This window comes from Leishmania donovani, chromosome 22, assembly GCF_000227135.1.
Source record: "Leishmania donovani BPK282A1 complete genome, chromosome 22".
Classification (NCBI taxonomy): domain Eukaryota; phylum Euglenozoa; class Kinetoplastea; order Trypanosomatida; family Trypanosomatidae; genus Leishmania; species Leishmania donovani.
In genome coordinates this window covers 577,137-589,359 of record NC_018249.1, presented here as the reverse complement: position 1 = coordinate 589,359, position 12,223 = coordinate 577,137, and the positions used below count along the sequence as shown (strand labels likewise).

The 12,223-nt window shown below is 53.9% G+C and overlaps 3 protein-coding genes across 3 annotated transcripts; all 3 read right to left on the bottom strand.

The window, feature by feature from the left end:
• Nucleotides 1-601: 601 nt before the first annotated feature.
• Nucleotides 602-2,095, bottom strand: LDBPK_221360 (hypothetical protein, unknown function; the record flags this gene model as incomplete). Its single annotated transcript, XM_003860834.1, has 1 exon — nucleotides 602-2,095. One exon carries the CDS (start codon nucleotides 2,093-2,095, stop codon nucleotides 602-604), a length of 1,494 nt encoding a protein of 497 aa, XP_003860882.1.
• Nucleotides 2,096-2,988: 893 nt separating this feature from the next.
• Nucleotides 2,989-6,252, bottom strand: LDBPK_221350 (ATP-dependent DEAD/H RNA helicase, putative; the record flags this gene model as incomplete). Its single annotated transcript, XM_003860833.1, has 1 exon — nucleotides 2,989-6,252. The coding sequence occupies one exon, from the start codon at nucleotides 6,250-6,252 to the stop codon at nucleotides 2,989-2,991; it is 3,264 nt and encodes a 1,087-aa protein (XP_003860881.1).
• A 747-nt stretch (nucleotides 6,253-6,999) lies between these two features.
• On the bottom strand, nucleotides 7,000-8,088 carry LDBPK_221340 (Serine-threonin protein phosphatase, putative; the record flags this gene model as incomplete). The annotated part of the gene is made up of 1 exon (XM_003860832.1): nucleotides 7,000-8,088. The coding sequence occupies one exon, from the start codon at nucleotides 8,086-8,088 to the stop codon at nucleotides 7,000-7,002; it is 1,089 nt and encodes a 362-aa protein (XP_003860880.1).
• Nucleotides 8,089-12,223: the final 4,135 nt, after the last annotated feature.

The following is a 12,223-nucleotide window of genomic DNA, read 5'->3' as shown; positions in this document are numbered from 1 at the left end:
GCTGGGCTCCCCCACGGGGCGGGTGCTGGGCCCTGTGATGCCACGCACTGAGGTGTTTCTTACTGTTATCAGGGCTGAACTATCGAGTGACAAAAAAAAAGAAAAAGGTGGAGGACAGGCTCTTTCACTTGTACACGAAGACTCGAACAAAGCAAAGCGGCTGACCTCTACAGCGGAAAGGGGCGCTGTACAGAGACCTCGGCGAGCAGCGATTGAAAAGCAAGAGAAACACCACAGTGACATATCTGAAATAGGAACAAGGAGGGAGAGGCAAGGGGTGAGCGTGCCGTGCGTGTTTTTGTCAGGCCTCCCCCCTCGCCCCTGTTCGCACAAGCGACAAGGTGGGGCGGATAAGATAAGCCTCGGTACACAAAGTAGGAAAAGATAAATAGTTTGCGCAAATCACGATGGGTGAGAAAAAAATGCATGGCAGAACAAAGAAGGAAAGCGTCCCTCTGTCGCGCTTTGTCACTCGTGGAAGATGTCCGAGACCGCAGAAACGAAAAGAACAAAGGCCCAGCGGCTCTCCCTCTCAGCGCAGCAGATGAGGACGTGAGGGATTCATGCCACCGGCTGACGGCATCCGTGTCGCAGTGGCCGGCTACGCGACCGCACGAGTGACGAGTGAAATAGGTAAAATGTCCATCAAGATCGCCTCATCATCCGCATTGCAAGAGTTGTTCGTGACTTTGGCGTGGTTTACAAAAAACATGTAAGGACCCACGCTGTTTGTTGACGGAGGCTCACCAACCAGTTCGATATCAAAAGGAGCCCTGCTTTCAGCGCCGTCGCGGATCAAAACATGAAGCCCAGCCGATGTAAGCTGCGAGTCCTTGCCGTTAGCGGTGCCCACGTAGGGACTAAGCACATCCCAAGTGCACGTGAAGTAGGCGCGCTCGCCGCGCTCTTTGAGGACAGCCTTCTTCTCCGGCAGCACATGCAACCGTTTTAAGTCTTCTGGCAAGGCAAACTCCAAGTGCACGGAGTTGTCCGATAAGCTCTCCGCGCACAGCACATTCGTCACAATGTAGACGCCGTTCCCAGTGAGAAACTTAGAGGGGAAGTAGAAGGTGTGGGTCGAAAAAGCACAAGTGCTACCGGCACGGAGAGGCGTGGGCATCGGTGCGTACGAAGCGCTGGCGGCTAAAGAAACTACGGTAGCAATATCTATTGTCCCGACAACAACGCTGAATTCCAGCACCGCGTGAATTGTGCTGGCACTCTCCGCATTTGTGTTGGCTGGGGTGATGAGCACAGCGTAGTGCTGAACACGGGGTGATTCCGACGTGTCAGCCTCCAGGATTGACTGTACATTCGCCCCTCCCACGGCCACCTTTGTGCCGAGCACCGTAATGACCTGAAAGTGGAGAACACCCTTTGGCGCCTGAGCAATGCTGATCGGCGTGCAGCCGCTAAATATGGGCTTGCGTGCCACCGAAGCCGCGGATACCGGGACGCAGGCAGCACCACTTTCCTCTGCAGTGGGCGCCTCGCTGAACGGGGAGCCTGGAGCCGCCGCCGAAGAATTTGGCAACACCGACGGATCTTCTGCTGCCTTCGTCGCGGTTTTAGCAGCAGCGGTGGGTTTGTCAGATGTTGCAGTTTGATCACTCTCAGCGGCACCTCCGGCAGGAATTTCAGGCTTCGGTGGAATTGAGGCGGAGCACGGCTCAGCGTATTTGGCGCCTTCGGCCACGCCACCTGGCGTAGTGGTCAAATTTTCGAGCCCATTCATCGTGCTCCCCGACGTCACCGGGGACGCTTTAGGCTCTGGCGGATCGCTTCCGTCGATCGCGGCCTCACCTCGTGAGTCACCAGCGGGTGGCTCGCCGAGACTCTCCTCGAGCGCTTTCTCAGACGCCATCGGCTCCTCCGCTGGGTATTCGTTGATCCAGGAAACACACACTGTAGACTGCCCTGCCTCCGATGACGGGGCAAAGACATCCGGGATCGTCGATCCAAGCACCTTCTCGTTGGAATCGTGCACGCGGACAGCGACAAGATCACCGTAGTACCATTGCTTCTTCAGGTCGTAGCTCCACACCGTCCCTGGCTCGGCTCTGTCAACGAGCGCTAGCTTCCTGATGCACAGCATACTGATGAATTGCTGGAGGCACTCCAGACGACAAATGCTACTACTACTGACCCTGAGTCCAGGCGAATCGGAATGTGCTTATGAGTACTGCACCGCGTACCGCTGAGAGTGCCGCAGTATCAGTGGCAAATGTGCACAGAAGAGAGGAAGAATCAAAAAAAAAGAAGCCACTTTCGTGGCAGTAGTTTTTGCTTTTTTTTGCTTTACACACACAACAGCGCCCCTTGGCTGCTGTCGACACTGCTCCACCATACGCGCTGTGCCGAGTTGATTGTCGAACGGCAGCGTGTCGGAGGAATCTGCACTTCTCCTCGGCACCTGCACAGCTACTTTCCGTGGCGCATTCGCCTGAGATAGACGAAGCTGCTACTTTTTTCATGCATCAGGGGAAAACGAGGACAGCAGACACACCGCGTCAAACCTGGGCACAGCTAGTCTCCTCTGTTGATCTTCAAGAACGTGGCCCGCCCTTATCTTTTTTCTCCTCGAAGTGGTTTTACAGGATAGTGTGCAGAGAGATCTGCACCTCATGCAGATGAGTGCCTGCGTGCGCATGCAGCGAGAACTTATTCTAACATAAATACTTCTTGCGGAGGGAGTTCGCCTGAAGACAACAAAGCGAAAAGAGAAGCAAACAAACCTTACAATTGGAGACTGCTTCTCGGCGTCCAGAACATAGAGGCAGTAATAAGATATGAATCACCAGCACAAATTAGCGCAGCGAGAGGGGGGAAGGAAAGAAACGACAGAACATGCCGAAACGCAACAAGCAGCTGAAGCAAGCAGCGTCTTCACCTGGGCTGATGGGCATTAGCGTCAAAGCACCCACCTCCACGCTAGGCCGCCTTCAAAGCTGACGAGCGAAAAGAGATGGCCAGCGATTTGAGAGGCACTCACGCGTTTTGCAGAACTTGCATCTCCTCCAGGTTCAGGTTAGCAACGATGATCTCTTCGTCCTCATCCTCCTCGTCTTCCTCATCGTCGCCGGCGGCGTTCACATCCCCTCCTTCCATTTTCTCCTCCGGCAAGGCTGACAAGCCCTCTGCCCTCTTGGCCGCATGCAAGAGCTCTGCGACGCCGTCGTAGCGGAACACCGCCAAGTCACCGTAAGCGGCCGCCACGGATGCTTTTTGCTCTGCGGTCAAGCGCCCCAGGTATGTGTCGTCGTCTTCGTCTCCGATGATCGGCGCCTCATCGTCAGAGACGTCCGAGTCTATGTCACCCTGCCCCTGGCGACGGGCAAACCCGGGTAGATGTGCGCTGGCCAGCTGCATTTGTTGAATAGCAGGATCCATGTGAGTTGCACTAGCCACCCCAGCGGCAAGTGTATCGAAGCCAATGATGGGATATCCCACGATCTGTGCCAAAACATGCACCAAGGAATCAGGAAATTTCTTTGCGCGGACGCTTTTGATGCACGTGGCGAGGAAGAAATCTAAGCAGTCCCGCGCGGTTTGAAGGACGCCAGCCAGCTTCTTCGGGGCCACGTACAACTTCTTGTCGCCATCGAAAAACATCGCCGCGTAGTTCTCCTTGTCTGGCAAGCTGTTCACGTCTAGGTACGCCGGCGGAGCCAGCTTGCTCTCAGTGTCCTGCAAGAAGAGCGCTGGCACCTCAAGCAGCGGCCGCACCGTGAGCTGGCGCAGGCACAGCACAACGTCAATCGGGGACACCGCTGTTGCGTCGAAAACGCTCAGCATCGCCTCGAGGTTCATACGGTCGTAGTATACGATAAAGGAGTTCGCGCCAAAGTCTCTACGCCTGTAGAACCCCAGCACCGAATTCATGGAGAACACGGCAGCCTTGTTGTCCCAGCAGAACACCTGAGGGTTCTGGCTTCCCCGGTTGGCACGGTACTCAAGGGTAGCAAGGCGCGGGTACAGAGACCAGAGGAGAACGAGCCTGACAAGCCCTCTGTTGCTTGCGTACCGCGAAAAGTGAGCCTCCGGGGACACGATCCCTTTCGCAAAGGACGATTGGAGCACCAGTCTGATGAACTGCAGCTTCGTCCGCTCCAGCGAACGCAGCGTGTTGTTATCAGCAAAGTGGGAAGTCGCGTAATGCAAACTCCGGCCGCTTCGAATCCACCCTGTGAACAGAGTTACGACGCAAAAGTGGTCCGACAGAGCGTTGTTGTCAATCCGAAGCAGGTTCTCTTTAGCGCTGTTCTTTTCAAAGGCCTGTGGGCGAATGAACGGCGTCTTGACCGAAAGACCAGCCGCAATCGTTGCGACGGTGTCTAGAACACCAAAGCAGGCGGCCGTGAAGAGCATCTTGCCCAATAGTGGGTGCGTTGGGAGCGCTGCCAGAGCCCTGCCCAGGTTGGTCATCTTCTCCTCAGTGGTAAACGCACCCATGTCCGTCAAGAATTGTACGGCGTGCTCTATTGCCTCCGTAGGCGGCGCACTCATCGCCCGCGATAATACCTGCGCACATTTCTGGTTCGACTCGATGGCCTTCAATTGCAAGCATACCTCCTCGAGTGGAGACCGAACGATTTCGGGAGGGAGGAAGCCGGGCAAGTCATCGTACACCGCCTTAGGAAGCAGATGATAGCACACACCAGGCTGGCAGCGCCCGGCGCGGCCCCGTCGCTGCACCCCGTTTGCCTTGCCGATCAGCGTCGCCTTGAGAGCGCTGGTGTTGCCCATAGGATCGTATGACGTCCCCTTCACGAGACCGCTGTCAATAACGTAGACAATATCGTTGATCGTGATACTTATCTCAGCGATGCTAGTGGCGAGCACAATTTTGCGGTAGTTTTTCGGTGGCCGCTCAAAAACGCGCTGCTGCTCTGCCGTCGTAAGGCTAGAGTGTAGCATCAAGATAGAGAGCTCCCTTGCAAACTGTGAGCGCTTGAGTCGATTCGCAATGCAGGAAATCGCCGCCCACCCTGGCAGAAATACCAAAATACTCTCCGCGTGAGAACGAGACTCATCGTGAATCTTCTTGATTAAATCACACACAAGATCGTAAGGAACAAGCCCTTCCACATCCCGGTCAAACGTGTCGAACACCACCGACTTCAGCTGTTCGTACAACGCAGCATTACCCTCGGTCTCTAGCGTGTCGGCGCTCCGCTGAGCCTCTCGCTTCTGGTTCGAAAGGAGTCTCATCGCTGGTGCGGCGGACGCCGAGGCGCCAACTTTGCGCAAGGCATCCTCCAAAAAAAACTCCCTCACAGGAAACAGTGTACCAGGGATCGTGATGAGCGGGATATCGCGACCTCTGTTGTAGCCGGAAAAGTACGACACAAGCGCGTCAACCTGCACTGTTGCCGACATCACTACAAGCTTGAGCTGCAGTGGGTATATCTCCGGATGCTCCTGCTGTGCACGCAGTCTATCGCGCAACAAGAGCAGACAAAAGTCCGTTTCTACATCGCGCTCGTGCACCTCATCCACGACGACGCATGCGACATTCTTCAAGTCCGGCTCAGAGTGGAGGCGGCGTAGCAATATACCTGTAGTCTGGTAAATAATATGCGAGCTCGCGCTCGTCATGTTCTCGAAGCGGATAACGTACCCGCAGCTATCCCCACAGGCCTCACCCCGTTCCGTCGCCACGCGCTGCGCAACAGAGAGTGCGCTGATTCGACGAGGCTGCGTACAGATGACGTCATGGTGCTTGTCGAAAATCCCAGCGTCGTAGAGCATCTGCGGAATTTGCGTAGTTTTGCCGCAGCCAGTGTCGCCACAAATAACAACCACAGAATTCTCCTGAACCGATTTAATAATTTGTGGGCCATGCCGGTACGCTGGTAGCGACATACGAAACTGATTCAATTGAGCGCGGTCGACTGGTCGGCTAAGTTTAGGCACTGCAGAGAGTCCTCCCTGAGCCACTCGGAAACACTTTCTCTCCAAGGATGGCTCATTCGCCACAGCCTTGATTTCAGCAGCCATGCTGCTTTTGTGCGGCTTGAGCTTTTCTTCAAGCGAGAGAATATCACTTTCAGAGAGATGGTCGTGCTTGAGTTTTTGCGCCCCTTGATACCCATCGATGGTCTTGACCCGAACCCCGCCTTCAGCCGCGTCTTGCTGCCGCTTCAGTGCATCAACTATTCCGCCAATTTTTGTCAGCTTTAAGGCGCGGCTGGCACCCTCACCGCTGGATTTGTGATCGAGGTTAAATGACATTGCGATTCGGTGCACCATATTCCGTTGAGCAGGTGTCAAAGTGGATGGGAATGAAAGCTCGTTGGAGGCCTTGTCATCGACGAAGGCTTTCACAAGCTCGTGGAAGTCTTTTCTCCGCCATGTCGAGAGATCGTTTTTGTCAACTGTGGGGCCGTTTGGCGTTTCCACTTCCCTCTGCAGCGGCGGTTCGACATCTACTCGATTTCCCTGATATCCCAGGAAATTGCCGCTTCCTCCCACACCCCACCCAATATTTAAAGAACCGCCTCGTCCTCTGCCGCCCCGGTAGCTGCCACTACCACCTGTCTTTTCCGAGAACTGGTCATTGTTTCCTTGAGCAGCTAGATAACCTTGTTGACTGTAACCCGCGCGCCTGCGATACTGATCGCCTTTGTATTGTCCGCCGGGATGCATTCGTAGTTGATGGGTGTACGATGAGAAAGAGACTGCTAATCGAAAAAAAAAAGATTGTGCAAGTGTGGACGAGGGGCAAAGAAAAGATGGAAGATCACCGCTGTTTCAGGGCAATAAGTGTCTCCATTTCTGCCCTCTCAAGACCTTTTTTCAGTTGCTGTTTCCAAGATCCAAAGAGCTGAAATACGATTTTTTTTTTTTTTTTCAAAAGACTATTTACACTTGACATAGCAGTGGCGAAGACTCGGATACAGCAAGGAGGACTAATCCGACAAGCCAGAGCACCAAAGAACTCCATAAAAAAAATATTCTTGGGTTTTGAAAAGATAAGTATTGGGGGGCCGAGTGTGATTACAAGTCATCGAAAATATCGTTCTCCTCATCAGAGTCGCCACCTCCTGTTGTATCGAGACCGCTCCTTTCCTCAACGCATGTGTGGCAAAACCCCGAAACACCCTCACGTAGCTCTCTGACCACGAAGCTAGCGGATCCAGTTCCAGTAATGTTGTCCTTGTACTTTGAAAACACAAGCTCTAGTGCTGCAACCTTGTCGTACATCCATCGACTCATGCCCACATCGATGGCAAAGACCTGCCCGTCACAATGCTGCCCAATGTGACCCGATTCCTGTGGTGTGTGACCAACGACAACGCGGGTTGCGTTAAGCTGCTTTAGTGCCGCCCTCACATCCGAGCACCCTTCACTCATGCTTTCTATAATCATTTTCCTCGTCCATAGAGGGCCACTGCTCCCTAGGAATGAATGTCGGAAAATGCCTTGGCGCAAAGCCTCGCGGATGTCTGCGTTGAGCGCCTCAACGTCCTTAATGTTCATACTCGTTTCAATACCGGCGTGAACAAACAAGACCCCTTCATCCATGTGTGCAGCCTTAAAATTATCGACAATGTACTTGCCAAACGCGCCTGTTGCTTTCATCCCTTCTGCTCGAAGCGCTTTGCTCAGAAAGCCACCATAGTTGTTCTTGTTGACGTAATGATAATGTCCTTGAATATTCAAAAGCTCGTGATTCCCGATGAGTAGCACAACCTCGTCTTGCGTGCCGGACTGCGCTGTCTGCTCCTGAAGAGAGATGGCAATGTTCAGAGCCTGCAAGTCCTGCTCGCCACGATCTATTAAATCACCAACTTGGACAAGGGTCGTTCTCACAGCTGTCCCGTTTGGTCGACTCGAAGAGTATTTCCAGCGCGGTGGATTATCGAGCACCCCTGATGCCCCTGTTACGCCGTCCTCAATCAGATTTGCTATACGTAGAATTTTCAGAAAATTATCAGCATCGCCGTGAACATCGCCCACTGCGATGATCCGGTGAACCTCCACTAGCTTCCTCTCGCAGCGAGCGAGGCACGAAATCAGAAGCAGATAAAATAGCAAGAGCAAAGCGCCATAGCAACGGCCTATCCGAAGAGCGCAAACCTTCATTTTCTGTGTGCTGGCACGCGCTGTATTGTCGTCGGCTCTTCTGTAACTTTAACAGTAGCGCAAGAGTAGCAAGAGAAAGAAAAATCGAAATTTGTAGACACTGGCTTTCGAGTTGTACCATAAGAAGAGTATCAGACAAGCCTTTTGAGCTGCGCCGAATGTGGTCTTCTGTTCTGAGTAAACAGCGCCAAAACTGCATTTAAAAGAGCTTCGCATCCCCGTCGTTTATAGCCCTCTGTGAAGCAGAGGCATTCCAGCATAGCAAGTAAGACGCAGGTACAGTGTTAGTGCTTCCGCGCTACATTTGCATGCAGTGAGTTTCCCAATTGTGCGAGCATGAAAAGACAATTGTCGAAGGCCCATCATACTATCCCAAGGTACCGTGTAGTTCGGTCCAGCACAAGTCGCTTTTGAGCTGATGGTAGCCTCAGTAAAAACGACGAACGTGATGCTTGTTGAGGAATCAAGGTTTTGAGTTTTAGAGTAAGATCAGTTAGGCTCCTTAGCAGGGAAGGAAAAGGGCATTCCAGTTGCAGTGGTCGAATGTTCTCGTGACACGACCACTCCACCTTGCGTATTATGAATCCTAACTATCATCCTAACGACCCCCACTCACAGTATGGCCTTGGCGTTTCTTGACCCCACATCAATTAAATCTGTGACTCTGAAAACCATCACAGGCAGCCTCACTTCCGAGTGATAGCTCCATGTGCGCTACAGCATCAGGTCCACAACAAAGATCATCAGGAAAAGCGCGTAATCCATCAATGAACATACCACAGCCTCTCGCCACTATGCCTCCAGTTCAGATCTTAAGAAACAAAACTCCTTTGAGATGCACTCTTCCCCTTCCAGGTTAGTTGCCACAGTTTCCGTGCAGAATCTGAGCCTCGCAATGCGTAAGAGGGCTAACAATCTACTGCAGTCAGACTCAAGCCAGCTTTGAAGGCCCCGGGAACATCTTTCTTTCCGTTTCCCTGCATCAAACAGAATAGCACTCACTCACCCTCCAATCAAACAGCATCAGCAAAAGCCAGTTTGGACGGTGCTGAGCTCCCCGACCCCGAGGCAGGCCTCTCAGCAGTTGCATTTCCCCAGCATGCCTGACGCTCCCCTCTTCTCCTGACAAGTGCAGGGACTAAACTCGCTTGCTTCAGGACATGTTGCGCATCCTCACACCAGTAGCAAACATTATCGAAAGGAACCACCGTACAGTATAAAGATATACCTGTCGAAGAAGCACTGGTGTTTCAAAAGCATCATGCGAGCAGTCAGAAGCGCACGGCCATCTAGGGAGGCTTTTCATGCAGCGCATGCCCCCCCCCCTGTGGCTTTCGCACCGCAGCTAAATCAGCGGCGATCAAAAAATAACAAAATAAACACTTCGAAAAGGACACCTTTCCCGTCCGCGCCCCCCTCCTTCGAAACCGATCTTCTGGCTGAGGCCCCCCCCCTGTCAAGGCGGAGCGGGCCCCGCCAGCCCTCTGGCCTCACCCGCGACCGGGGCACCGCCACCGCGGCCCCGAGCGACCACCCCCAGCCAAGACCAACCCCCACCCACACAAGGGGAAGAGCCTGGCGCCACCACGAGCCGCCGGAAACCCCCCCCCCGCCAACGAAACCGGAAACAGCAAGCCACCCCGATTCCCAAATAGATCCGCCAACACCGCGGCCGCCTTGGCGAAGAAGCAAAGAGGCATGAGCCCTAGTATCTTTTCGATCCCGACAGCAAAAAGACAACCGCAAAGCACCCCCAGCGATAAGGAAAATTTGACGCCGAGACCAACAGACAAAATCATCGGGAAAGGCGGAAGGTGTGGAGAAACCACCCATCGATCGTTCCAGACGCCAAAACCGACGCAACCAGAAGCAGGCCTTGAGAATTTACCCTGCCCAACGCCTGGGCATGGCTCTCCCTTTGATCCTCCCGCAGGAAAGCATCGAAGGTCTGGTCCTCAAAAAAATGATTTCACCCAGCCAACCCCTCACCCCAGCACCCCTCGATCATGGGCGCGCACAGGCAACGCACACCAACCAAGCACTCAGCGTAGCAGCCATAAGATGGTGTAGCCGCCACCTTCGCGCGAAAAAGCAGCCCAATGCATCTTTGAGAAACCACCTGCAGAATTTAGCGAAGCAGCCACAAGCCTCGCCATTTTCCAAACGGCGAGACCCACCGCAACACTTCCCAAACCATTACCAATGCGTAAGCCCGAACACGGCACCTTGCAAAGTTCACTGCGACCCCGCTCCGGACGCCGACGAGGTTCACAGCGGGAGGGCAAGACCCTCCCAGCGCACAGCCGCAGCGCGCAGCTAAACGTTTACAGCCGGTTCGTTGCCACCGACCGCGCCACACCGTGTGGCCAAAGAGGTTCATCGCACCCCAACGCCCCGCGACACCAATTACAGTTTGGCAGCAGCCACCCAAACGAACGGTTCAGCGGTGGCCGCGTGCCAATCTTGAAGGCAGGCCCCAGCCGCGGCAGCCTCGCCCCCATTAGCTGCTACGCTGCCGGCCTCTTTGGCCGCCCCTCTGACAAGGCGGCGCCTGCCTTTGCCGCCTCTGCGCTCGCGCTCGGCTCGGCTCCGCGGATGATGACGTCACCGTGATTACGCGACAAAAGTTCCCCGTGTCGTTTTGTAATATCTTCAAGATTATGGGCTTTACTAGTGGTTGCCTTATTCCCATTTCTTTTTGCGGGCGCATTTGCGGGTGGCTTGGGCCCCCAGGCTGGGTCCAAAAGGGGCCGCACAAAGCCCCCTTTTTACCGCGGCCAGGCCAGTTGGGTAAGAACGCCAAGACGCTTTGGCCGCGGCACACCCCCTTTTTCGACAGGCTTCAAAACCCCACCCAATGGCAGAGAAAGGAGCCACACTGGCTTTTTTGACTCGCCACCCAAACGACGGGGGGCCGAGTGTGCTCGTGGGGCCGGGCCCTTTCTACTACCCCGGAAAAAGGCGCAATCCTGCCCGCGCCCAAAGCCAAAGCGACCCGACACCCTCATTAAACGCGCGTGCTTGGGAATAAATCCCTGGCCTTACCTCCTGGCGCGGGCTTTCCGCACAAGCGAAGCTTTAACCAAAAAGTTAAAAAGGATATAAAACGCCTCGACCTCCGCTTGCCAGGCGTGGCTGGCAAGTGCTTTGGTAAGTGGGGGAAAGAAAATAATCCTGCTGTCCTTGGGGCGCCGCACTGTTAAGTCCAAAACTTGTTTTTACAGCGCCGTCCCTTTAAGCGCAATGTGAAGAAAAAAGAGAGAAAACCATTTCTTTTTTTCACGCCGAAGAATCCGTTGCTGTTGCGGTCACCCGAATCACACAGAAAGAAACGCGCCAAAGAAGCAGCTGTGCCGGCTTTTGGCCTTGTGGTGGTTCCGCGCTTTGCCTGCTGGCATCCCCCCCCCCCTGTGCCGACGCGGGGGCCACTTGTGCATTTACAAAAAGAGATGGCGCACGCCAAATCGTGTTATCCAAACGTCTCCTGCTTTTATGAATTTAAGAGCGCTAGCGCCTTCCCACCTTTCTACGGCCAAACTTTTCTCATGCTCAAGCGTTCGGCCTCAGTCGGCACCGCCGTCGCCAGCAAACCGTTGGCGGACCATAGGGAAAAAAACAAACGCCAGGCCGGCGACCCGCCCTTTTTCTATGCTGCGGCCACCCGTCTTTACGGTCAACCGCTTTTACGACCGGAAACTTCAAAGAAAATAACACCCAGCGAGGTCAAAAATTGAAAACCTGCGCCCTAGCTTTTGCGCGCCCTAAGCCCAGCGGCCGCTGCTTCAAATTGTTCCGCTGGGCGTCTCGGGCGCATTCTTAATACCCGCTAGCCAACAAAAAAGCCTTCAAACAAAAAATATTTAGATAAGATGTGCCTACTGGCTCTGCCTTCCCTGCTTCTCAAAAATAAGTCTTAACAAAAGCCCGCGGTCGTTAAGCGCTGGCGCTTTTCGTCGCTCAAAAAAAAAGCCCTGCAACCCACTTGTTTCAAAAAAAAAATACCCGCTTGTTATCTATAGATTATCTGCTTTACGTGAAAATCAGATGCCACATCACCCCACAAAATATGAGCGACACATTTTCAAATTCAAAGAAAACAGCCCCACACCCCACCGGCGCCGAACCACTTTTTGGC